Source organism: Hyperolius riggenbachi, chromosome 7 (assembly GCF_040937935.1).
Source record: "Hyperolius riggenbachi isolate aHypRig1 chromosome 7, aHypRig1.pri, whole genome shotgun sequence".
In the NCBI taxonomy this organism is placed as follows: domain Eukaryota; kingdom Metazoa; phylum Chordata; class Amphibia; order Anura; family Hyperoliidae; genus Hyperolius; species Hyperolius riggenbachi.
In genome coordinates, this window is record NC_090652.1 from 83,129,555 (window position 1) to 83,155,770 (window position 26,216).

Below are 26,216 nucleotides of genomic sequence, written 5' to 3' on the forward strand. Positions count from 1 at the left end.
TCAGCTAATGTGATTGGGTGGACAGCATCCTCTCAAACTGCTAGGTTTTCAATGGGTTGTAGTAAGCTACGCCCACACTACTATTTGGCCAATCACAATGCTTTGTGTTGTAAGAGGGTGCTGTGATTGGAGAACTGTTCTCTATTTGGCTTCTTGAAGGGTTCCCTAAAGTAGACAAGCTCCAGCACTTTTGCCACTTCACCACAAGCCAAATGTTACTAGCCCGCATGTGGACACGCTTTCAGACAATTACTGGTAAAGATTGGCTTCCCAAACAGTGATGGGTGATCATGTAAAATCAAAGTACACATGAAAAGTTCTGATTATTTCTTTTAATCATTTGTCTCCCAATTCTCAGACAATCTAGTATTTTGATCAGATTGTATGTGAATACCAGCTTGTCTGTACTAGGCCAATTGTGAACCCACTGCCCCAACTTTAAAAAAAAAAGAGTCTGAAGTCTTTCAAAATTCAAGTTTTTTATTTTAACAATCTCTTTAATATCAATGCCCTAACTGAAACTCAGCATTCTGCAGCTGCACACTAACTGAATCACCCCAAACTGCCCGGAGCACACTGCAGGGAGCGCTTCGGTGAAGAGGCATAGCATTTGGCTGAAGCTCTGCCTCTACACGCATCCATTTGCGCAGATCTCTGCCTCTCCCCACCCATCTCAGTCTTCTTTTAATGAGAGAGGTGGGGAGAGGCAGAGATGCGCACGGATTGACACACATGGAGGCTGAGCTGCAGCTCAAAGCTCTGCCTCCCTGGGCAGCAACTTTCCCAGAAGTCTGCATGATAGTCTACACTCCATTACGCTTCATAGGCCGCATTGCACGACTCTACTGCACTTCCTCCAACCCGGAAGCACGGTAGGGAGTCATGCAGCGTGGCTCACTGTTCGCCTATGATGCATAATGGAGTGCAAACTATCTCGCATACTTCTGGGAAAGTTAAGCAGCATCACCCACGGTTACAGCTAACTAATCAGCGCTTCATTAGCATTTAAATTCCAAGTAGCCAGTTCTTTGAAATTAGTCGGAAGCCAATCTCTGCCTGTCAGTGTCTGCTGCAGGCTCAGCTTTCACACTCTTCCTCACACACATGGCTTCCGCGTATTGCATGGTGTGTGTATATGTATGTAAGGAAGAGTGCAGAGACAGAGCAAGTAAAGTATTTTTATGTACAAGGGGGAAACCATCTTCAATTAGGGGTGCAGCAGTCAGGGAGGGACATCACTAGTCCTATTCCTGAAATATTTGATGCTGAAATTGATCTGGATTCGGCCTGCGATTTATGGCCACAGATCTCTCTCGGATCAGAGAAAGATCTGTCTCCTGGTCAATCAGCTAACAAATGCACTAAATGTTTGGCCACCTTTACATACCGGCTGCTATACTAGAGACAGCTGAACATCGTTACACGGTGAAGGAAAAGCACCAGCCATAGCAACATCATCTCTATCGTTACAACAAGAATATGAACGCCAGAAAAACTCCCAGCCTCTACCCTGCCAATATAACCCCCCAACCAGCACCAAGTCATCGGGATGCCGCGGATATTCCGAGATTCCCTCCCGACCCCCTTCCAGCCCGCCGCCATCACTTACGTGATTATCAATGGATTAGAAGGCCGGAGAAGGGCGGAAGTGGGCTCATATACCCTGTTAGACATCGCGAGAGCGCATAAAGAAGGCATCACAAGCAGAGATCCAGTAAGGTGGCCGAGCAGGCGCCAGACATGGGCGTGGCCTTTATATAAGGAGCTTATGCGCCATTTTCTGTCTTTTTCTATCGCGACTGCTTTCTGGCTGGTAAGTGTGTGCGGGGAAGTGTACTGAAGGGCGGGCAGAGGGAATGGTTGCTGGTCTGGGCCGGGGTTATGTTTAGGTATATATAGTTGTAATAGCAGTGGCTAGCTAATGACGATTTGCTGTAAATTGCAGAGGTGGATTTAATTTTCTATGCACAATAGATGTCAATACATGTGCTCCATTTACATGGCAGATCATGTGATCATTGTCATTGAATATGCACGCGATCGATGTTGTGTCTGCTGGTCACTATTTTGATTTATTTTTGGCTGGAATGATTGATTATGCAGGCTTTAATCAAGATCTTGCTGAAATGGGGTAGTCTGGTGTGCAGTGGAGTGAGTTTAGGATGAAGGACAGTGTTCCGACATTTCAGCATACCTGACAGAATAGCATACAAACAACGGTCCTGTTACACACCATGCAACTTTTTGACAGATGGACTGGTCCAAATGATTATTTTCGACATGTCTGATCTGATTTATGACAGATTTTCTAATTGCAGCTATACAAAATTTGATCATTAAAAGGATCAGACTTAAAAGTGGTTCTGTAGGGGGAGGCTGAGGATAAAAACTGCCACTTACCTGGGGCTTCTATCTGCCCTATGTAGCAGTAATGTCCCCCACACTGTCCTCCTCTGATCTGGTACTGGGCAATTATTTGTCTGACAAAGCCGAATAATGCGTGCTACCGCTCGCGTCATCGGAAGCTTACTTCGCAGGCGCAGTACAAGTTTTCTTGTACTATACCTGCGCCATAAGATTCTGATGTGAGAGCGAGCAGGCATGTGGCTGCAGTTGGACAGCATGCTGCGCTTGACCGGGAATGCCGGCGGGGAAAGGTGTGGGATATTACTGCTACAGGGGGCTGATAGAAGCTCCAGGTAAGTGTTGGTTTTTATCCTCAGCCCCCCCCCCCCACTAAACTCACTTTAAAAAAGGCCTAAATAGGGGGAAACAGTTAATTACCTGCACAGCCTTTGCGTCCTCCGTGCCGATCCGCCGGGTTCCCCTGCTCGTTAGCCCCCCCCCCCCGGGCCGACACCTCCGCCCGGGTCGGGCTCCCCTGCCTCTCCCGAAATGGCCGCTTGCTATGCCCGCAGCTGCGCAGCTCTAGGGCCAACCTCCCCGATCCACGCCTTGTTTCGCTACATGAGAAAAATAAAAAAAAGGCTTTGCTGTCGTTTTGATAAACCGCCAGGAGGGTTAAAGTGACCCAGAGATGAATAAAACTTTTTTTATATATATATATACCCGGGGCTTTCTCCAGCCCCATAAGCATTGATGCGTCCCTCGCTGTCCTCCTCAGCACCGCTGTTCAGCCACAATCTGCACGCATCTGTGATTGGTTACTGACAGGGGCTGTTTGTGTAGCCCCCCTATCCTTGTGGATTCCATCCACAGCCAGTTGCTCTTCAAAGGACCTGCATCTGAAACTTGCTCCTGTCTGCAATGCATGCTGGGAGCTGTACGCCGCAATGCATGCAGGGAGCTGTAGATGTGTGTGCATCTCTCGCTGGGGATATGTATGCACTATATCTCTTATCTGTGGACTGCGTTGAAGGGTAGCAGTGGGGGCATTTTGAGCTATGCTTGCTACCACTAAAATTGGGATTTGACTTTAGCAAGTGTGGTAGGTCCATATTGGGGAGATGCCTACCTATTAATATGATCTTGATAAAAATGGATTTGTGTATGGAAGTTTTAGGCTGTGTCTCCATTGGGGAATGTTCACATTGGGCTCTATTCATAAAAACTTGTTGCGTAAAATACCGCAGCGGTATTTTACACTTCTGGGTGGTCATTCACAAAAATCTTGCCAGCTGCGATGCAAGAGCGGAGATCTCCCGCTGAAAGCTGGCGGTAAGCTGTCGGAAGGCATGCGGAAACACTTCAGCTGGCAGAGTCCCTCCGTGCACTGCTCTCTCTGGGAGGTCTGTCCCATTCACTTGTATGTAATCCGCAAAATCAGAGGAAGCGGTATTTCCCGTCCACATACCGCTTCCTCTAAGCTTTATGAATGGCCATTTTGTTACTTTTTTCTAGATAAATCTAGAAAAACGCTGGAGAAGGTGGAAATTTCTCGCTCTGCTGGGGGATTGTAGATTTTCATGCGGGAACAGCTTTTATGAATGCCCACTTTGCTAAATGGACGGGAAAATCCGCTGTTTTGAGCGGAAAACTTGCGGTAACCTTTTATGAATAGAGCCCATTGTATAGTTTTTTGCTGTATAAAACAAATGTAATTATTGTACTGTATCTGTTCTTGACTGGCGCAGGGAAATTACCCCTGGCATATTCTGTAGCCATGGGTAAGATCAGTGTGCCTACATTAATATTTGGAGTATTAAAGCTTATTACCCATAAACTTGTGTGTGCGTAATGAGACCCGTACTCCAACATTTTCAGTGCATTACTGTTTGCTATGGTATGTGGCCATGCATGAGCTGGCTAGTCTTCAGGGGAATCTGTAAAAAATAAACCGCCTCTGGGGTACTTACCTGGGGAGGGTGAAGACTCAGGATCCTAATGAGGCTTTACTCCGTCCTCTTTACCTTCTGAGATCCAGCACTGGCAGTCCTGAACACGCAATGTAAATCTTTACTGCTCCAGCGCAGTAGCGGCTTTCCCATGGGCTCAGGTGGAAACAGACGAGCCTGATCAGGTCCACGTTATGCTGCAGGCAACTTGCGCCTGTGCAGTAGAGTGGACCGGATTGGGCTTTGCTATTTCCACCTGAGCCCATTAAACCCGGGAAGGTAAATATTGCAGGCATTTTCTTGGGCTGCCAGCACTGGAGGATGAAGAGGATAGGAGTTTCAGTCGAATCCAGAGGTACTCCATGGGGCTGTTTTTGTGTGTGTGGGGTGTTTCATAGTTAGTTTAGTTTTTGCAAGTTAGTGCAGCCTGGAACGCATCCCAACTCGCCGTAATGAAAAATCAATGGGCTGTTCACAGTGCCCACGTTGCGTTACATTGTAACGCTACACGTTCAAATAAAGTACAGCATTCTATGCGTTCTACGCGGTTTTAACTGCGTTAGACTGTGTGCACATGCATGTTGTTTTCGTGGGGGGGCGGCGGGGAGAGTCCGCTAATGCGGCCAGCCACATGGCTACTTAATAGTCACTGCACTGTGGTGTTTACTTCCTGAAGCAGCCGCTGATTGGCTGGCAGGACCATGTGATGTGGAGTACTCTGATCACGTGGTCTCCGCATCGCATATCACAAAAAAAGGTGCACCAAGAGCAGCACGCAGCTCTAGGTAGCGTCCTCCTCCAACACTACCAGGTGTTGTGTTAGGGGAACGTTATGCGACCTATAACGTCCCCTAAAACGCAACGTCCTGGTGGGAAAGAGGCCTAAAGGACCGGTATCGCAAAAAAAATGTAAAATGCATGTAAACACATACAAATACGAAGCCTGTTTCTTCCAGAGTAAAATGAGCCATACGTTTCTTTTCTCCTATGTTGTTGTCACTTATAGTAGGTAGTAGAAATCTTATAGAACTGACAAGTTAGGCTAGCCCATCTCTTCATGAGGGATTCTCAGCATGGCCTTTATTCTTTATAAAGACACTCTCCGAAAAAGCCAAAAAATGAAAAGATGCTGGCCCGCCTCCCTGCTGACATCACACTTTTTTGGCAGTTGGACGGAGCAACCGCCACTCATTAAAGAGACTCTGAAGCAAGAATAAATCTCGCTTCAGAGCTTATATTCAGCAGGGGCATGTGTGCCCCTGCTAAAACGCCGCTATCCTGTGGCTAAACGGGGGTCCCTTACCTCCCAAATCCTCTCGTGGAGTCCCGGATATCTCTTCCTGGTGAGGCAGGGCTAATGGCCGCAGCCCTGCCTCCATTCGCGTCTATCAGAGCGTATCTCCGCCTCTCCCTCGCCCCTCTCAGTCTTCCTTCGCTGAGAGGGACGGGGGAGAGGCGGCGATGCCCCGCTGAGGCAGGGCTGCAGCCGTTAGCCCTGCCTTAACAGCAGCAAAACTCTACGACCAAGTTAGTCGCGGATTTTGCAGGGGGGGATTTGGGAGGTAAGGGACCCCCGTTTAGCTGCGGGATAGCAGTGTTTTAGCAGGGGCACACATGCCCCTGCTGACTATAAGCTCTGAAGCGAGATTTATTCTCTCTTCAGTGTCTCTTTAAATGCTTTTGAAAATAAAGAAAAACCTGAGAACCCTCCATGAGAAGATGGGCTACTCTAAAACATGTTGGTTTCTGTCAGATTTTTCTACTACCTACTAAAAGTGACAGCAACATAGGAGAAAAGTAATTTATGGCTCATTTTACTCTGGATGAAATGTACTTCTTTGAGTATGTATAACCTGTATTTAAAATGTTAATGATTTTCGCGATAGTGGTCCTTTTAACACATATTAAATTAGTGAGATTAAAATTGCATGCAGCTTCCAATTGGGTTAGTCAAAATTGACTTATTCAGCAGTCATGCATTGTGTGACACCTTAGAGCTCAATCCAACCTGAATAATCACAAATACCTTCTGTTTTAAGAAAGCAAACTTCTGTTTTGCATCAAAATTGACAGCAAGGTCATCTGGCTGGTGCAGTTCCAAGCTGCATATACAGAGTGGGCCATTTATATGGATACACCTTAATAAAATGGGAATGGTTGGTGATATTAGCTTCCTGTTTGTGGCACATTAGTATATGTGAGGGGGAAATCTTCAAGATGGGTGGTGGCCATTTTGAAGGTGGCCATTTTGAATCCAACTTTAGTTTTTTCGATAGGAAGAGGGTCATGTGACACATCAAACTTATTGGAAATTTCAGAAGAAATACAATGGTGTGCTTGGTTTTAACGGAACGTTATTCTTTCATGAGTGATTTACAAGTTTCTCTTTGTTTACAGCCATTGACATGTCGCCGAGGTTAACACGTGAGGAGCGGATAGAAATTGTGTTGCTGTCTGGTGAACGCAGTAACCGGGTCATTGCAGCAGATTTCAATGCAAGACACCCTACTAAACCATCCATCTCCCATGCTACAGTTAGCAAACTGCTTGCTAAGTTTCGTGAAACTGGTTCAGTGTTGGATTTGTCAAAATGTGGACGCATGAAATCTGTCACTAATGAAGAAACATCAGTGGCTGTCCTAGCTTCATTCAGCAAGAGCCCACAGCGTAGCACTCGCCGCATGTCACTGGAGAGTGGCATTAGTCGAACAACCATTCGGCGGATATTGGCTACTTAAAAACTCCAGCAGCATCTCAGCGAGGATGACCCAGATCAGCAGAATAGCCAGGCTACCAGTATTGCTTAACCACTTCACCCCATAGCGATTTTTACCCTAATGCTGGGCATACACGGGTCGGTTTTCCCTTATCAATCGAGCTGCTGATGGCTTGATTAATAATATCCGACAGGTCCAATGGCCCACCGGATCGATTTCCTGCTCGATCCCCGCGGGCGGGGAATCGAGCGAAAGACGGCGGCAGTCAAAGCCGGGTCAACCTGTGTATGCACAGCATAACTGACTAGAGCCATTTTCACCTGTCAGTGCTCTGCCCTTTTATTTGCCAGTAATTCGCAGTAATGTTGCGGTCACTTACAGTAGGTAGTAGAAATCTGACAGAACTGACAGGTTTTCAACTAGTCCAGCTCTTCATGAGGGATTCTCAGGAAGGCTTTTATATTTTATAAAGACATTCCCTGAAAAGGATTTATACAAAGATGCTGGACGGCCCTCCTGCTCACCGAACACTTTGTATAAGAAAAAAAATTCTCCGTTTTCAGCCATTATAGTTTTAACATAAAACTTTATACTGTGGATAAAATCCACACATTTTATTTGCCCATTTGTCCCAGTTATTGCAACGTGTAAAATATTTGCGCCATACATTGTACTAGGGAAATATTTTATTTAGAAATAAAGGTGCATTTTTTCAGTTTTGTGTCCATCACTAATTACAAGCACATATGGGCTCAAAGTTAATAAGGTGGATAGTAATATACATTCACAACATACATATTTAAAAAAAAAAAAAAAAATTAGTCCCTAAGGTAACTAGTGTTTTTATGTTTTTAGTTAATGCGCAGGGTGGGGAAGTAAATCAGATGTAGGATGTAGGACATTAATATGGCAGCCTCCACATTCTTTTCACTTCAGTCACCCTTTAAAAGGATACTAAAGTCAAAAATAAAAAATGATTTTTACTCACCTGGGGCATCCGTCAGCCCCTAGAAGCTGTATGGTGCCCTCGCAGCCTTGCTCTGATCCTCCTGTCCCTGCCGGCGGCTACTTCCGGGTTCGGCGACAGCCGCCGATATAGCATTATAGAGGGTGATATAGCGGCTGGGAACGCGGAGAATCGCTCGCGTTCCCAGCCTGTCGGTGGCTGTCGCTGAACCCGGAAGTAGCCGCCGGCGGGGACAGGAGGATCGGAGAGAGGCTGCGAGGGCACCATACAGTTTCAGGGGGCTGAGGGATGCCCCAGGTGAGTAAAAATCATTTTTTATTTTTGACTTAAGTATCCCTTTAAGTGTTCTCTTTAAAATATAGTGGTGATCGTTCCAAAGGTTGTTTAAACTAGTAGGCTTTATTAGAATGGGCTGGGAAGAAGCATGTGATGGTTTGTGGAGTCACTTCCACATTGTTTTTGCTCCTTTTGAAAGTTCAATAAAGTTTTTTTATAAAGTTATATACCTGTCTGATTTGTTTTTCTGCATTGCTGGTATTTGGTGCAAAGCCATGTGAAGTGATTAGCATGGCTGGTGCTGAGCTGCCCGCCCAGTGTTCAGTGTATGGCTGGCTGGCGAACAATACAGTACAATGTAAACCTGTGGCTGTGGAGCTGTATAGCCAATGACAGGCTGCCATTCCTCTGTCAGGAGCTGCTGCTGTATAATAGCTGCTGACAAGCTGGAATAGTGTGGAATGGACACTGTCACAGAAGAGCAGGCAGGCTGCACATGATTTGTACTATGAACCTACTATGGCTCTAGAAAGAGCTGAACAGCAGACAGTGGTAGGAGAAGAAGCTATGGTAAGTCTTCATGAGACATTTGTCTACATCTTACCAGGGTGTTTCAGTTTTGATACTACAGTGGTGTGAAAAAACGATTTGCCCCCTTTCTGATTTCTTATTCTTTTGCATGTTTGTCACACTTAAAGAGAACCCGAGGTGGCCTTGTATTACGTTAGTGGGGCACAGAGGCTGGTTGGGCACACTAACACCAGCCTCTGTTGCCCCATCGTGTGTCTCAAAGACCCCCCTGCTCGCCGCTATACTCCCCGCAGTGCTGGCGACACGCAGCGCGTCGCCAGCACAATGTTTACTCTAGCGCTGTCTGTCAGCGCCGCTCCCACGCCTCCTCCGCATCGCCGCTACCCGCCCTCGTCCCTTCCCTCCAATCAGCGGGAGGGAAGGGACGAGGGCGGGTAGCGGCGGAGCGGCGCTGACAGACAGCGCTAGAGTAAACATTGTGGTGGCGACACGCTGCGTGTTGCCAGCACTGCGGGGGTATAGCGGCGAGCAGGGGGGTCTTTGAGACACACTATGGGGCAACAGAGGCTGGTGTTAGTGTGACCAACCAGCCTCTGTGCCCCACTTATGTAATACAATGCCACCTCAGGTTCTCTTTAAATGTTTCTGCTCATCAAAAACCGTTAACCCTTAATCAAAGATAACCTAATTGAACACAAAATGCAGTTTTAAATGATGGTTTTTATTTAGTGAGAAAAAAACTCAAAACCTACATGGCCCTGTGTGAAAAAGAAATTGCCCACTGAACCTAATAACTGGTTGGGCCACCCTTAGCAGCAATAACTGCAATCAAGCGTTTGCGATAACTTGCAACGAGTCTATTACAGCGCTCTGGAGGAATTTTGGCCCACTCATTTTTGCAGAGTTGTTGTAATTCAGCTTTATTTGAGGGTTTTTTAGCATGAACCGCCTTTTTAAGGTCATGCCACATCTCAGTAGGATTCAGGTCAGGACTTTGACTAGGCTACTCCAAAGTCTTCCTTTTTTTGGTTTTTCTTCAGCCCTTCAGAGGTGGATTTGCTGGTGTGTTTTGGGTCATTGTCCTGCTGCAGCACCCAAGATCGCTTCAGCTTGAGTTGATGGAACAGATGGCCGGACATTCTCCTTCAGGATTTTTGGGTAGACAGTAGAATTCATAGTTCCATCTATCACAGCAAGCCTTCCAGGTCCTGTAGTGGCAAAACAACCCCAGACCATCACACCACCACCATATTTTACTGTTGGTATGATGTTCTTTTGCTGAAATGCTGTTCTACGCCAGATGTAATAAGACACGCACCTTCCAAAAAGTTCAACTTTTGTCTCGTCGGTCCACAAGGTATTTTCTCAAGTCTTGGCAATCATTGAGATGTTTTAACAAAATTGAGACGAGCCTTAATGTTTTTGCTTAAAAGTGGTTTGCGCCTTGGATATCTGCCATGCAGGCCGTTTTTGCCCAGTCTTTCTTATGGTGAAGTCGTGAACACTGACCTTAATTGAGGCAAGTGAGGCCTGCAGTTCTTTAGATGTTGTCCTCTGGTCTTTTGTGGCCTCTCTGATGAGTTTTCTCTGCACTCTTGGGGTGATTTTGGTTGGCCGGCCACTCCTGGGAAGGTTCATCACTGTTCCATGTTTTTGCCATTTGTGGATAATGGCTCTCACTGTGGTTCGCTGGAGTCCCATGGCTTTATAACCTTTACCAGACTGATAGATCTCAATTACAGTACTTTTGTTCTCATTTGTTCCTGAATTTCTTAGGATCTTGGCATGTCTAGCTTTTGAGGTGCTTTTGGTACTACTTCTGTGTCAGATAGCTTCCTATTTAAGTGATTTCTTGATTGAAACAGGTGTGGCAGTAATCAGGCCTGGGGGGACTACAGAAATTGAACTCAAGTGTGGTAAACCACAGTTAAGTTATATTTACAAGGGGGGGGCAATCACTTTTTCACACAGGGCCATGTAGATTTGGAGTTGTTTTTTTTTCTCACTAAATAATAAAAACCATCATTTAAAACTGCATTTTGCGTTCAATTATGTTATCTTTGACTAATAGTTAACGGTTTTTGATGAGCAGAAACATTTAAGTGTGACAAACATGTAAAAGAATAAGAAATCAGGAAGGGGGCAAATAGTTTTTAACACCACTGTACATGTATGGGCTGGATCTGGGGTGTCAAACTCCATTGCGTAAGGGGTCAAAATCTAAAACCTAAGTTGTGTGCTAAATTGTTTGTTAGTATTTGGCATTTACTGAACAGTCACAAGTTGTGAGTGGATCTGAACTCAGAATGTCCTCTCTGCTCTAAAAGATACACAACAGCATAATAACCTTTGAAGAGAACCTGAGGTGGGTTCTAAGAATCCTAATAGCAGACAGAGGTTGGCTGTGCATATAATCACCAGCCTCTGTTGCTATATATCGTTCCTTTCAGGGGGCCCCTGCGCTCTGCTTTGCCCCCCATAAATCACAGCCGCACAGTGTCACCAGCCGACTGTTTACAATCGCCTATCGATCTCCGCCTCCTCCTTAGCTCTGGTCCAAGTCCCTTCCCTTCAATCAGCTGGTGGGGGGAAAGGAACCGGAGCTGTGGGGGCCCAGCGGAGATTGATAGGCAATTGTAAACAGTCGGCTGCGTGTTGACAGTGCGACTGGGATTTGTGGGGGGCAGAGCGCAGGGGGGCTCTGGAGGAATGATGTATAGCAACAGAGGCTGGTGATTATATGCACAACCAGCCTTTGCTATTAGGATTCTTAGAACCCACCTCTGTTTCTCTTTAAACACAAACCTTTAGTTCTAGGATTTATCAGCTGTAAAAGTGATTAGCCACAAATGAGGGGGAATTAGTCTAAACCCTTTAAATACATACAGGGTGGATTTCTGGTTTCCTTGTGTCCTGTGCAAGAGGTCAGGTCCACTTTAAAGGAGTTCTTTTGCATCCTAAAAATCAAACAAGCGGACACCTACCTGGGGCTTCTATCAGCCCCCTGCAGCAGTAATGTCCCACGTCGTCCTGATTACGCTGCGGCCGTGCGCATGCTCGCTCCCGCGCGCGTCATCTGGTGCTTACTGTGCAAGCGGAGTACAAGAAACCTGATGATGTGGGAGCGAGCATTATTCGTCTGTTTAGATTTAATATTAAACTGGAACAGGTGATCGGAGGATGGTGCGGGACATTACAGCTGCAGGGGGCCGATAGAGGCCCCAGGTAAGTGTCGGCATGTTTGATTTTTAGAATCGCACAGAAGCCCTTTAAGTGGTGTAACTATAGCTAACAGGGGAGCTACATTTTGCAGCATGTCAGATTAATCAGTCGTCAATAGGACATGCTCTTGGTGGCACGGATTTTCACTTGATTAGAATAGTCAGAATGTCTGTTGGCTGCCAAGTCTGCTGATGTATTGCCACCTTTAGATACAGTATTACATGAGGTTTTTGTCTAGGCCCAAGTGCATTAACCTGATATGAAAGTGGCTGTATTCTATTAGTGGTGATCCAGAAAGGCTTCTTTTACACTGTTGGATTGCGCGTCCTTAATAGGATTGCAAAGATTACTGCTGCAATGTGACCTGTACTGTGCAGCATACAGTCCATGGACTTTGCACCACACAATGCCTGTTAACTCACTGCATGCTGCACGTTGTGGGAAATTGTTGCACTGCAGAGTGTGAAAGCCCCACTGAAATGTATCTGAATCGCAGAATACAATTATTGTCTGTTGTGGTGTGAAAGGAGCCTAAACTATCTACGTTCCATATGTTTGTGCGCTGCAGGTCCCCCCCCCCCCCTCCGTAGCAAACAATCTCACACTGAACATTAAATGGCTCCCAAACTGATGCCTGAGTGAGTCCTGATCCTTTCAGGTAACTAGCTATGTCTGTATACACACCTTTAAAGGAAACTTAAACTGAAAAAAACATGAGTCTCTTACCTGGGGCTTCTACCAGCCCCCTGTAGCCATCCTGTACCCTCAGTCTCACTGCTGCTCCGATCCCTAGCTGCCAGCTAGTTTGGTTTATGTGTACCTTTTTTACACATTCCCACTGGTGCAGGAAGCTATCGGGGACATTAACACGTACATTTTTACACGGTAAATGCGTAACATTTTAAGCATTGCACCTGTAATGCATAAAATGTATTTAATGTCCGTGATAACTTCCTGCACCTGTGGGAATGCGTAAAGGTACGTATGGCAGCTAGCTGGCAGCGGGGGACTGGAAGAGCCATGAGTGACTGAGGGCACAGGATGGCTGCATGGGGCTGGTAGGAGCCTCAGGTAAGTGAAACTAATTTTTTTTTCTGGTTTAGGTTTCCTTTAATCTGTATTTAATAACCATCGCTACAGTGCAATCTAAATGTAAAGCGGTTACCTCTCCACCAGGAACCAACAGAAGAGGCTCATCACAGCAAGGCCTGTACAACTGCCTCTGTCATTAATCCAGTGTGTACAGCAGCCCAATAATGGTCAGCAATACGCCAGGTGGATCAAATGGGCCAAGCGAAAGCTGATACTGGTAACTTTGTACTTGCTGTCTGCTGCGTGACATCATATCTGCATGGCTCCATTGGCCATCTGCCTAACACTTCCTCCTGGTGTGATGCAGCCATATAGTGGGGTACATAGTCTTGTAGTACCATTAAGACATGCCTCACTACCAATTTAAGTGCGCACGTTACCCAGTAATGCAAGTGTACCCACTGTTATGACTGAACCCATCAGATCGCACTACATCGTTCTTACTGATAGCTTCATAGGACAATTCTGCGTTTGAGGTCCCCTGTTGTGACACAACAGCCACAGTGGTAAATGGCTCTAAAGATCTGGCATATGGGACCTCAGGTACCTGTTGGTCAGTCTAGTATGTATGAGGCTTCAGACTCAGATAAAGAATTAAACCAGGCTTGTGGGGTAGGTCAATAAGAATGAATGGGGGAAATTTGTTACTGTGATGCCCTGTTCTCGTGTCCCGAGTCGAAGTTGGTACGGTACTTTACATATTATCACTGGCCCTCCTTCTAGATCTCGCTCATGGGTGAGTTCAAGGAGCATTCACTATTATATTACAAATCAGGTAATCCTGACGTGAGTGATTACTGAATAATTATCATCCCCTCCCTCCAAAGTTTCGTAGTACATCTATTTAGTGCTGCTGAGAAGTTATGATTCCTTCCACTCAGGCAAATAGTATAAAAAAAAAAAAAAATACTTTCCTAAGAATCCTACAGAGGCCTACCATGTCTTCCTGGCCACCCTTGTTGCTGCAAGTGGGAAAAAGGGATGGGGAAGAAACTGAGAGCCCCCTATAGTGTCTGTAAAGGCTTATTATGGGTAACCATTGAAATAATACAAGTGTGGGTTACTACTCAGGCAACCACTGTATAGGCAGGTGGGGAGATTAGACCCATCTCACTCCGGTTAAGAAGTTACTCTAGTAGTAGGAATGGGGTGACACCCTCCACCAAGGCTGAACAACAAATAGACTGGTTTAGGAATACAGGGCTCAAACCCACTAGAGCGATTTTCTGAGAGTTTAGGGAGCGATTCAAACCGCTAGCAATTTCCCTAAATGCTCAGCTGATGTTGGATCGGCTAAATTCCACTGGAGCAATTGCGATTACCAAATCGCAAAACATGCAGCATTTATCGCTTTTAGCATTAGTGTTTCTGCATTGTAAAGTATATAAATGCTGCCATAATCGCTCATCAAAACCTACACAGTGATTTTGCTAGCGTTTTGAAGTTACTGCACACTGTAACAATTGAAAGGACCAATCAGAATTAAAAATGCTAATAGCTAATCGCTACACAACCACTGGCAAATTGAATGCACTTTTTAAAATCGCTACTGAAAACGCTCATACAAAACTCTAGCTATTGCGATTAGCGATAGCGTTTTGTAGTGGGTTCCAGGCCTTAACCCCCTTGGCTGTATGCAGTTTCTGAGGCTGCATCCGCCAGGAGGTTTTTTGGCCCAAATTTTTTTAAATGCTTTAGCTAGCATAGCTAAGCGTATGTCCAAAGTTGCTCCGGTCCCAACAGCCCCCCCCCCCGCATGCCCGCCGATTTCCGGTCTGATCGGCTTCTGGTGTTGCTATTGCGACGATCGGAGATGACATCTGCAATCCTGATCGCTGTCATCGCGAAGCCTGGAGCCGATTGGGTGGCTGCGCCGGTGTGGGAACGCTGGGGGTACGTATACCGGAAGCTATTGCGAGGGACCGGAGTAACTTTGTGCATACGCTTAGCTAGCGAACCGCCTACCTTAAAGCGTATGCCACCATTTAAAAAAAAAAAAAGTCCTGGGGTCATGTGATTCTTCGCGGCGTGTGTAGAGCGGGGTTACCGCCAAGGAGGTTAAAGTGGGAGGTAGTGGAGGACTCTTTGTTGTGATGCGTTTTGTGGGACGAACCCCCCTCTTCCTCGGGCAATGGGGAAGAGTGTGGAGAGTCTCAGCAACTGGGCGCCCATTCACTGAGAGACTCTCCACAGTTACCATATATACTGGTGTATAAGGCGACTGGGCGTATAAGACGACCCCCCAACTTTTCCTCTTACAATATACAGTTTGGGGTATACTCGCCGTATAAGACTAACTCTGTGTGTGAGCGAGCATGCCGGGTGCCTGGCAGAGTTGTAAATACCGTACTTATGCTGCAGTCCCCTGGTTAATAGATCGTATTCTCAGCCTAATTGCTACTTGCGAGCAGCAGTGCCTCTTCCGTGGTCACCTGACTGGTGACGTGTGCGCTCCACTGATGACGCTCATAGAAGAGCCCGGCAATCTCTTCTATGAGCGTCATCAGTGGAGCGCACGCATCACCAGTTAGGTGACCATGGAAGAGGCACTGCTACCCGCACAAGGCGGAGAATGTGATCTATTAACCAGAATAGGAAACGCATAACGACAAAGCGGACTAAACTCCAATAAAATTGTGCTTTATACTAAAATAGAGCTATGTTGGGAGGCAAGTCCACCACTACCTCAAAATTTTAAGCTGTTTTTAGAGTATTTTACTTGGGCGCCTCTATCTTCCTAAACCAGTGCCGGCACAATAAGCCAAAGCCGCTTGCACATGAGCAGCTACAGGCTGTAAAGCCGCACTTGTGCATGAAGAGTGTCCTATGCAGCAGGAATGTAGTGAATGTTTGTGCTTTATCTCTGCCAGGGCGTAGATTGCACTAGGCTGCGTCTCCACCTGGTGGGGAAGATTCAGCTGTCATTTGATCATCCCATATATGCAGAGAAAACAACCTGTGCACTTTATTAGGAACACTGTACATTTACTTAATCATGCAATCATCTCAACAGTAAACCACAGCAATGGAATGGGTAAAATCATGCAGACACATGCTAATGTAGAGAAAAAAGTGGACCTTGGTATGATTATTGGTGAGCAACAAGCTGGTCTGAGCATTTTTGTAAGCTGCTGATCAGCTGGCATTCCCATGCACAACCCGTCTCTAGAGATTACTCAGAATACTGCAAAAAAAAAAAAAAAAAAAACGAAATCCATCCATGATGAATAGACAAATGTAGCCACATTGGTTCGAATTGACAAAAGGCCGCTTAACAGTAGAGAGCAGAAACGTCTTAAGGTGGCCATACACTTATAGATTTGCAGCAGATCCCTCCATCAGAAAGAATTGTGTTAGATTTCTGTCAAGTTGAATATGACAGGAATCTATCTGATGTGTGCCACACACTACTGGTAGGAACAGATTTCCAATAGATTGCATTCCAATAGAATGAAATCTATTGGAAATCGATCTAAATGCATTATTGCCCCATTTAATCCAATGCAACTCTATGAGCCATAGATCTGCTACCAGCAGCAGATCGACCTAGATATTACATCCTGTCAGATCAAATTGATTGAAATCAGCAACAAATCGATCGATAAATTGGTAAGAATTGATTTCCAATCGATTCTATAGAATTGATCGATCAATCGATGGCTGAAATTGACCAGTGTTTGGGCCCCTTTAGAATGCATAACGCAACAACCTACATTGGGTTCCAGTCGGGAAAAGGAAGCTGAGGCTGCAAGGGGCACACTTTAAAACAAAAACAAGGAGCGCTCCATGGTGCATTAACATAAAAACTATTTATTCTGCAATTAAAAGTTATACTCACAATGTGCAAGTAACAAGTTCGCTTGTCAGCGGTATGCCTTCCGCTTAACACTCCGGCGGCTATGACGCTCACGCTGTGGCCAGCAGCGCGGTTCCGATGGAATCCGTAGCTCGTCTCTGGAGGGGTGGGTGTGGCTTAGTCTAGGCGTGCTTGTAGCGTCATTATGCGTTTCGGCGCTATGCGCCTTCGTCATCAAGCCACAGCGTGAGCGTCATAGCCGACGGAGTGTTAAGCGGAAGGCATACCGCTGACAAGCGAACTTGTTACTTGCACATTGTGAGTATAACTTTTAATTGCAGAATAAATAGTTTTTATGTTAATGCACCATGGAGCGCTCCTTGTTTTTGTTTTAAAGTTATACACATCGGGCAGTAGGAACATAAAAGCCACAAAGAACTGTTGAACGATCTTTTTGAAAACTCAGATTGGAGCGCAGGGGTTGTTTGAATTGCAAGGGGCACACCCCTTGCAGTACCAGTTATGGACCGCTGAAGAGTTGAAAGATGCAGCTTCCCTTGTGGTCTAGTAGTTACCCGTCCCTTCCCAATAAAGTTTCCTTGGTGGTCTAGTGGTTTTCCCCATCCCTCCCCAACAAGGCTTCCCTGGTGGCCTAGTGCCTGCCCCCCCTTCCCAACAAAGCTTTACTGGTGGTCTAACACACACACACACACACACACACACACACACACACACACACACACACACACACACACACACACACACACACACACACACACACACACACACACACACACACACACACACACACACACACACACACACACACACACACACACACACACACACACACACACACACACACACACACACACACACACACACACACACACACACACACACACACACACACACACACACACACACACCTTCCCAACAAAGTTTCCTTGGTGGTCTAGTGGTTCTCCCCTTCTTCCCCAATAAACCATCCCTGGTGGTGTTGGTGGCCCAGCCTGTGTCCCGGCGCCATCCTGTGCTACCCCAGCATGAAGTGCAGAGTATGGGCGCAGCAGCGGTAGCAGCGTCTCTTACCTACTCCACCGGAGTCCAGCCTTGTGTATCCTTCTGTAGTGCTCTGCTCTCACATCTGGCATAGCTTCCTATACTCGTGTAATCACATAACATGCAGGAAGAGATGTCAGGCACTAGAGGGCGAGCACTGGTGAGAAAAAGACACATCGCTGGACTCTGGCGGAGAAGGTGAGAGAGGCGCTGCTACCGCTGCTGTGCCCCTAGTCTGCATTATATGCTGGGGGAGCATGGGACACCACCGGGACAAAGGTGGGCTTGGGACTATACTTCTCATCCAGGGATAGTCCTGAGCAAATCGGGATGGTTGGGAAGTATCATATAGCATCAACAGCCTGAATCTACAGCTATCCCACCTTATGGCAGCAGTCCTTTTTGGGATGTGACGGAACAGAATCATAGAATGAAAACGTGCAGCTTACAAATCTGCAGAATTTGTGTTATGCAATCACGTCAATGTAGAGAGCAAAGGGAAACGTGTGGGGGGGGGGGGAGGGATTACAGCTGCCCATAATCCCCCCTCAGACCAGGGCCAGTGTTATGTCTGGGGACAGGCTCGAGTTGAGACAGAATATCTGCAGGCATCCTGCAGCTCACAGCATTGCCCCCTTTCTTTCCCTGCTACAGTTGACTTTGGATAGAGCAGCAGCAGTGTGTGTGTACAGAGCATGGAGCAACTCTGGGGAACGTAATAGTCAGGTATGAGCACAGCCCTGTGCCCTGCTGTGTGAATGCTTCACTTTCCCCTTCATTACCAATGTTGGCTGTCCTCATTATCATCTGTATCCAAACTGCTCCTGATCGATCCCGTTGTTGATCGGGAGAAGATTGGATATTTAGGAAATAATTGTCAGATCCTGTCAGCCGGACGGGAAATTGCATTATGTTTACCCAGCATCATGTCCTACCATATTTTTATACTGTATTGTGCGTGGCTGAGGAAGACCTTTCAGGAATCCCCCCTTTTAAAATCCTGGGTTTGCCCCTGGAGAGAGCCCACAGACTAATAAATATTTATGTTCACTTTTCCCTAAGGGCCCGTTTCCATTGGCCACCGCGCGTGGCTGCAAGACGCGCTGCGCAACTTCCGGGTCTGTGGGTACGCAGAGGAATCCCAGAAGCTGTTCCATGCACGGCTGTGGGATTCGCTGCATCCTGTGCAACAACTGAGGGCAATGTGGCCGAATCGCGAGGGCAATCAATTAGGCCAGCGGCGCCATTACTTCCTATGGCAGAGTTGGAAACGGGCCCTAACACATATGTATCATCTGTTCTGTGTATTGTGTGATTATATAAGGCAACATAAATTAATGAGCCAAGTTCCTTCATCTGCACAGCTGTGATGTCCTTTGCTCTGGCTGCTCTGTGTTTTTTAGGGTGGTGGATATGATCTAGAGATCTTCGCTGAGCAACCAGATGATGACCTCCTGTGCTCAATCTGCCATGGTGTGCTGCGATGCCCGGTCATGGTGTCCTGTGGCCACACCTTCTGCAGGAAATGCATCTTACAGTGGCTAAAGAGGTGAGCTGCCTGATATGAGAACCAGTTTTAGGTAACTTTCACTGCAAATAGATTATAAGTATTTCCCCCAAATCATTGAAAGAGATGCTCCTTGCTCGGCTATTTCTGGCAGTTTGGCACTACAAATTGGCCTGAGGAAGTGGCCTCAGACCTACAAAATGTGTCGCCAGTGCATTACATTTCATTTTTGTATGAAGTTGTCATTATTGAGGTAAGCCACCTCCTTTTCATACCATTTTAGTTGTTTTTATCTTTATTTTATATACAGTACACCTGGGCGTCTCTTACTACCCCGTTACCACCTTCATTTAAAGGACAACTGAAGTGAGAGGAATATGGAGGCTGCCATATTTATTTCCTTTTAAACAATGCACATTGCCTGGCTGTCCTGCTAATCCTCTGCCTCTAATACAATTAGCCATAGACCCTGAACAAGCATGCAGATCAGATGTTTCTTTTCTGACTGAAGTCTGACTAGATTAGCTGCATGCTTGATTCAGGTTCATGATTCAGGGCTAGTTCACACCAAAAATCACTAAACATAATTGCAAATACATAGAAATTTTTGTAGCGATTCCCGGCATGTGCCTAGGGATTTTGGAGAATTTGCGTTTAGCAATTTTGGCTCTTCCTATTCAGTAAGGAGTTATTGGGCAAGACTCCCTAACACTGCTACTGTCTACTGGGGCACCCTAGTGGCTGCCTCTTTGAGTCCGGCAGGAGAAAAGCGCTAAACAAATACAGGTAGTCCCTGACTTACGAACGCCCGCCTTACGGACAGCATGGATTCTGTGTTTCCATGGGAACAAGTCAAAAAATTTTCAAATTGGACTTGTAGTTTTTGAGAAAATCGATTTTAAAAAAGTCAAAGAAAAAATGGCTTTTAAACTTGTATAAGCAGGTACAGAGGGCAGAGGGGGACACTGGAGGCACAGAGGAGATACAGGGGACAGAGATAGTACATTGTTCCGACTTAAGAACAGATTAAGGTTAAGAACGAACCTACAGTCCTTATCTCGTTCGTTAAACAGTGACTACCTGTATTGGAATTATTATTATTTTTAAGTCTTTGTATTTTAAATGCCATTTTTCACTGTCATTTCAGGCAGCAGTCCTGTCCCTGCTGCAGAACAGAGGTGAAAGGTAAATTATTTGTACAGATGCACAAAATGAAGAGGAAGATCAATCAACTGAAAGTCAAGGTAAGAGCACAGCCTGACAACATGCTATCACGCTATCCCATAGTGAGAGGAGTGTGGAGCAGAAAAGGATTAAGGGCCCATTCACACTAGGGAGTGATTTTCCCGTGATAAACGTGGAAAAATCACTAAACGAATTATCGTTTTGGGAGTGATAGCGATTAGCGGTTCTATACATGCCAATTGCGATCGCTCCAGATTCACTGGCAAACCGCTGCAGGTAACGCGTTTGAGATAAGCGATAATCGCAAAACGCCCGCGATTTTGTAAAACCGCTAGCGGTTAGCGGGAATCGCTCGATTCCCACTTAGATATGAATGAGAAAGAGGAGGTGTCAATGGACACTGCAGGTGCTTTATTCCATCATCAAGGATCAAACACGATACACATACAAGGTGTCATAAAAAGTCACATACCATTGAGGTGAAGTGTGGTGGTGCGGTGGGTGCTGGGCACAAGATGCCTGACAGCCGTTTCGTGCTATAAATGCGCTTCCACGGAGGCTCGTGGAAGCGCATTTACAGCACCAAACAGCCATCAGGCATCATGTACAAGTTGGTCTCCATCAACATCAGAGCACGCAGGTTGCACCACAGTATAAGAAGTGTGTGAACCCTGTCCGCACCACCCCAGTATCAACTGTCTAATGCTGCAGTGCCAACTACTTCCTTCCTTGCTTTGCACACTGCTTATAAAAACGTGGCCCAAAGTAATGTAGTATCTTTGTTCCCACCCCATAATAGTCTTTTTTTTTAAGGTGGGAATAGGGTCAAAGAACATAGCAGTCATGTCCCTTGACACCCACTAGGCCCCAGGCAACTGCCTAGGGTGCCTTGTGGATGATCCTGCTTTGATAAGGAGGCTTACATCTTTATTTCCCTCTAATAAATGCATGTTACCTGTCTGATCTGCTAACAGTCATTTGAGTCCCACATCTGGAACAAGCATTCAACCAGTGGCGTGAGAATGTTTGAAGAGGGAGAGGATCATCACAACTAGACAAGTAACATTTTATAAGAAAACCAGCAATGGTTTCTCCTGGTGGACTCAAATCACCAGAACTTCAGCCACTAAGGGGCAGTCTATAGGCAGTAGTAATGCTAGGGAGATTTGCCCAAGGACTTCACTCTGCTGGCTTACTGAACTGGAAGAGCCGAGATTCGAAACCCTGGTCTCCTGTGTCAGAGGCAGAGCCCTTAAAGGACTAATGTAGGAGGTAGGGGAAAACGAGTTGAACTTACCTGGGGCTTCTAACAGTCCCCCGCAGACGAACTGTGCCCACGCAGCCACTCATCCATGCTCCGGTCCCCGCCTCCGGTTCGGCCGCATCCTCGCTTCCCGACGTCAACGGGAGCGTACTGCGCGGGTGCAGACCATACTGGGCCTACGCCGTACACTCCAGGTGACTTCAGAGGGAGCGAGGACACGGCCGCACAGGCGCAGTGGTTTTCCGACTTTAAAGTCTGAAATTCCAGAAGTGAACCGGAGGCGTGGAACAGAGCATCAGTGAGTGGCTGCACGGGCACAGGATGTCTGTGGGGGACCATTAGAAGCTCATGGTAAGTTCAACTATTTTCCCCCTACCCCCTACAATACTCTTTTAACCAGCCCTTACACTATCCAGCCACTGCCACTTCTCCTCCATCCTCACCTAAACCTGCAGTTGTGCTGAAATGATAGAAACATGATTGCATTGCAGTGTGATCGCGCATGCAAGCGTGTTTCTTAATAGAAAAGGGCCCTTCAATAACAGTAGCCAGTAATGTCCTGCAGTATTTCATGTGGGCTGGTGTGGCCTCAACTGTCAGACTCCCACACTGTGCAGAAAACAGCCTGGCCATCCTGACTGAAGAAGAGGATGCTGTTACCACATGGCCATGACATGGCCTCAATTCACTAAGCAGTTTAGACTAGTCTAGACTAGTCTACTGACGGTTTGGTGTAATGTTTTTAGACCTGGTCTAAAACATTTGGTAATTAAGTCAGTAAAGTAGGGGAAATGATCAAAAGATGCAGGTTTAAAACATTTGGTAATTATTAGTGAATATCCTTTTGATGCAACTGATTTACACCAAACGATCAGTAGACTAGTCTAAACTGCTTGGTAAATTGAGGCCAATGGGCCATATGCAATTCACTTTTTCACCTGAGTTCTCTCCTCAGGGATATTTTAAAACTTTTCAATAAAATCCCTTGTAAACCACCAGCAAGCAAAAAAATACTCAAAATTGTTTTGATCGTACTCTTTACCTACTTTTTGATACTTTTTTCCATTGCAAAGTACTAAAAAGTTATTTTAAATCAAAGATGAAAAATGTTCTCCTACGAGAAAACTAGGGTGAAAAAGTGAATTGCATATGGGCCAATGTGCTCTACAATGGCCTCAATTCACTAAGCAGTACTGCATTCAGCAATGCAGAAAACAGCTGATTTTGCCAATCACCTTGCCAAATGCAAATTCACTTAACCTATTACCGCACAGCAAAATTACTGACTAGTGAGGTAAATTACCGACTTGTGCGGTAAATACCTCAAGAAATGTCAAGAAACTGAAATTCACAAAGATTAAAGCATTCAGTAAGCCAACCAAAAGTGTTCAATATTTACCTCCAGCTCTGACCAGCCAATAACTAACAATCTCTATGCGGTAACATATTGACAGATATAGCAGGCAGCCAATAGAGAGAGCCACACAGTCTTGCTTCTCACTTAATTTAGTCCGATACCTTAGAGGTCGGGACTTCAGTGCCGCAGAGCAGGGGGAGGAGACATTTTATAAGGCTTTTCAGCATCCCTTTAGATGTGAATATCTGTATACTCTTATACAAAATGATCCCCCTGGTGGCTTTGGCACGTCTAAAGGGATGCCGGGGATGCACTGGACAGAAATACCCGAATCATTAACACAGACTCATAGCTTCCTGCCTGACCGCTGACCTGCTCCACAGCTGGTAAGTGAGACTTACCAAGCAGGGCTTAGTGAATTGAAGCATGTTTGTTTGGTAAATTACCGAACTTCTACCAATCTTAGTGAATTTGGAAAAAAAAGTTTAAAACACCGAATGGGGTATTTTACCAACCTAAATTATTTTACCAAACTGCCCTTAGTAAATTGAAGCCAATATGTTATGAAAGAATGGTGGAAGATTTGGGGGGGAAGTGGGCTCAGTTGGAATATTTTAAAAAAATCCGAAGCTGAGAGAAAGCCCACAAAATAAAGACTGCGCTACTGAAACTGTTTCTACCTGTAAGATAACATGTCCACATCTCTAATCTTTGCCAACAGTGCCCTAACGAGCCTAATGGCTGCCCCGCCATCTTCCCTCTCTCCCGGAGTGAGGAGCATGCAGAGACCTGTGCCTTTGCCGTGGTTTGTTGCTCCAATGACGGCTGTCCTGTGGAGGTCTTGCGGAAGGACATCTGTGAGCACAGCCAGTGCTGCCAGCATTGGCGGGACATGTGTCACATGGGCTGTGGAACCCTGCTAACACCTGACAACCGCGATGAGCACAACTGCTACATGGAGCTGAAAGAGCTTTACAACAAGCAACTGCACAAGCTGCGCCAGAAGGCCCGGCGAATAGAAAGCCTGACCTCCCAGATGACCCGGCAGATACAGTTGCTTAGCGAGGGTCTGGAGGGGGTACAAGCTGCCACCAGTACCCATGAACCCCAATAATGTATGCCAAGCTGACTGTTCAGGAATGACAAGTCATCGCTCCTAGAACATAGGAAAAGTATCTCTATTGCTGATAGCAAACTATTTAGCTTGTGTTTCCTAATCTTAGCTTGAAAAATTAAGTCAGTTCCAGTTACTGCTCCGTTGTTTCCATACAATGTAAACATATGCATAAAATAATATTTAAAGACATTTCCTGTGTATAAAAGTTTATTTTCAATGCAGAGAGCAGTACAGGCTTGCTTATCACTGGTTCATCGGCAAATGTAATCATTGCCAGCAAGAATCTCTCTGCCCGTGTCTTCACTCTGCCCCCCCCCCCCCCCCTCTTTTCTGCTGCAGTGACTCAGCAGTTGCCAGGTTGATGTGTCTGTTCAGCAGAGAGAGAGGGGAGAATCAAGACACAGGCAGAGAGTGTCTCCTGGCCAGCAAGAATCACATTTGCCAATTATCCACAGATAAGCAAGCCTGTACTGCTCTTTGCAGTAAAAGTAAACATTTTTATATACAGGAAATGTTTGGAAATTCTTTCTTTTTTTTATGGATCTAAGAGTAGTTACTGAAGTTTTGGTTATGGGAACATGATCCCATTTTCAAAAGGATCCTAACTTCCTCCTCAGCAGCGCCCATCTGCCTGCTCATTCCACCTTCCTAGTTTGACTGAGCGTCTTTAGACAAATGGGCATGCAGGGGGGAGAGTGACTGCATGGTCAGTCACGCCTACCTACTGACTGATAGCCTATCATAGTTGTCAGCCTCTACTAGGGAGGTTTGGCTTCAGACTGACTGAGTGGGGCGAGGTGTCAGGTAGATGTAGATCCCTGTGGATGACAGGAGTATCTATGAATTGGTGCAGCAGGTATTTTCCACTTTTGTCTGTAGCAAAATCTTTTTTTTTTTTTTAGGCAAACACTACAGAAATATTTCTCTTTGCTGCTGTGAATTATGCAAGTGTTTAAAGATTCAGTATGCAGAAAACAAAAGTATTATTATTTTATATAAATTCAATTAATTCATTTGTATGACTGTTAATCCTGCATTATGACGCTTTGTAATAAATCTAATGATTATTGCAGTTGGCCTGCCAGCGTGTTTCATTTCTGTAAATATACTGTATGTATACAGTAGAATCACTTTATTGTGCACTCCAAGGGACCTGGCCATGTAGATTGCTATATCAGAATTCATCATTCATTGTATATTCCATACAGGGACATGGCCGGGACCTGCGGACTGCGTTTACTATAGCCAGTGGTTTACTATAGCAGCGTTTACTATAACGAGATTCTACTGTATAGTTGCCACTAACAGAGGCTCACTTTTATATGATGCAGAACAGATTTAGGAATTTAAAGGGTACCGAAACTGAGGTGTGACATGATGAGATAAACATGTGATACCGTAGTACCAATCCCACTTACAACTGTGCCTGTGTGTTTTCTTTTTATTTCTATTATTACAAGAGTTAAAGAGACACTGAAGTCTCTTAAAAATCTTCTTTTTATTACAAAATCCTGTATAACATTACTGTCCTAACTAAAACGCTGCATCCCCACGGCTGTAATCTCACTAAATCCCCCCTAACTCCCGCCTCCCTCTCCCCCGCAAAATCCACGACTTTCTTGGTCGTGGATTTTGCTGCTGTTGGAGGCAGAGCTTCCAGCCGCAGCTCTGCCTCCTTATGCGTCTATCAGCGGCGGATCTCCGCCTCTCCCCCGCCTCTCTCAGTGAAGGAAGACTGAGAGGGGTGGGGGAGAGGCGGCGATCCAGGCTAATAGAAGCGCTGAGATGCAGAGCTGCAGTTCATAGCTCTGCCTCTCACGGAAGCGCT

General features: G+C 45.8%; 1 protein-coding gene and 1 non-coding gene across 2 annotated transcripts; both read left to right on the forward strand.

Moving 5' to 3' along the window:
• Window positions 1-4,084: 4,084 nt before the first annotated feature.
• Window positions 4,085-4,220, forward strand: LOC137526249 (small nucleolar RNA ACA64). Its single transcript, XR_011023090.1, has one exon. It is a non-coding gene; the product is annotated as a small nucleolar RNA ACA64 (small nucleolar RNA).
• Window positions 4,221-8,674: 4,454 nt separating this feature from the next.
• Window positions 8,675-25,398, forward strand: RNF151 (ring finger protein 151). The gene is made up of 4 exons (XM_068246713.1): window positions 8,675-8,825; window positions 19,362-19,507; window positions 20,613-20,709; window positions 23,993-25,398. The coding sequence occupies exons 1-4, from the start codon at window positions 8,775-8,777 to the stop codon at window positions 24,383-24,385; spliced, it is 687 nt and encodes a 228-aa protein (XP_068102814.1). The 5' UTR covers window positions 8,675-8,774; the 3' UTR covers window positions 24,386-25,398.
• Window positions 25,399-26,216: the final 818 nt, after the last annotated feature.

Excerpts from the sequence above, each read along its gene's own strand:
- RNF151 (XM_068246713.1), top strand. The coding sequence starts at position 8,775 with ATGGCTCTAGAAAGAGCTGAACAGCAGACAGTGGTAGGAGAAGAAGCT. Across the intron at positions 8,826-19,361 it reads TGGTAGGAGAAGAAGCTATG|GGTGGTGGATATGATCTAGA; the intron begins GTAAGTCTTCAT and ends TGTGTTTTTTAG. Across the intron at positions 20,710-23,992 it reads TCAATCAACTGAAAGTCAAG|TGCCCTAACGAGCCTAATGG; the intron begins GTAAGAGCACAG and ends CTTTGCCAACAG.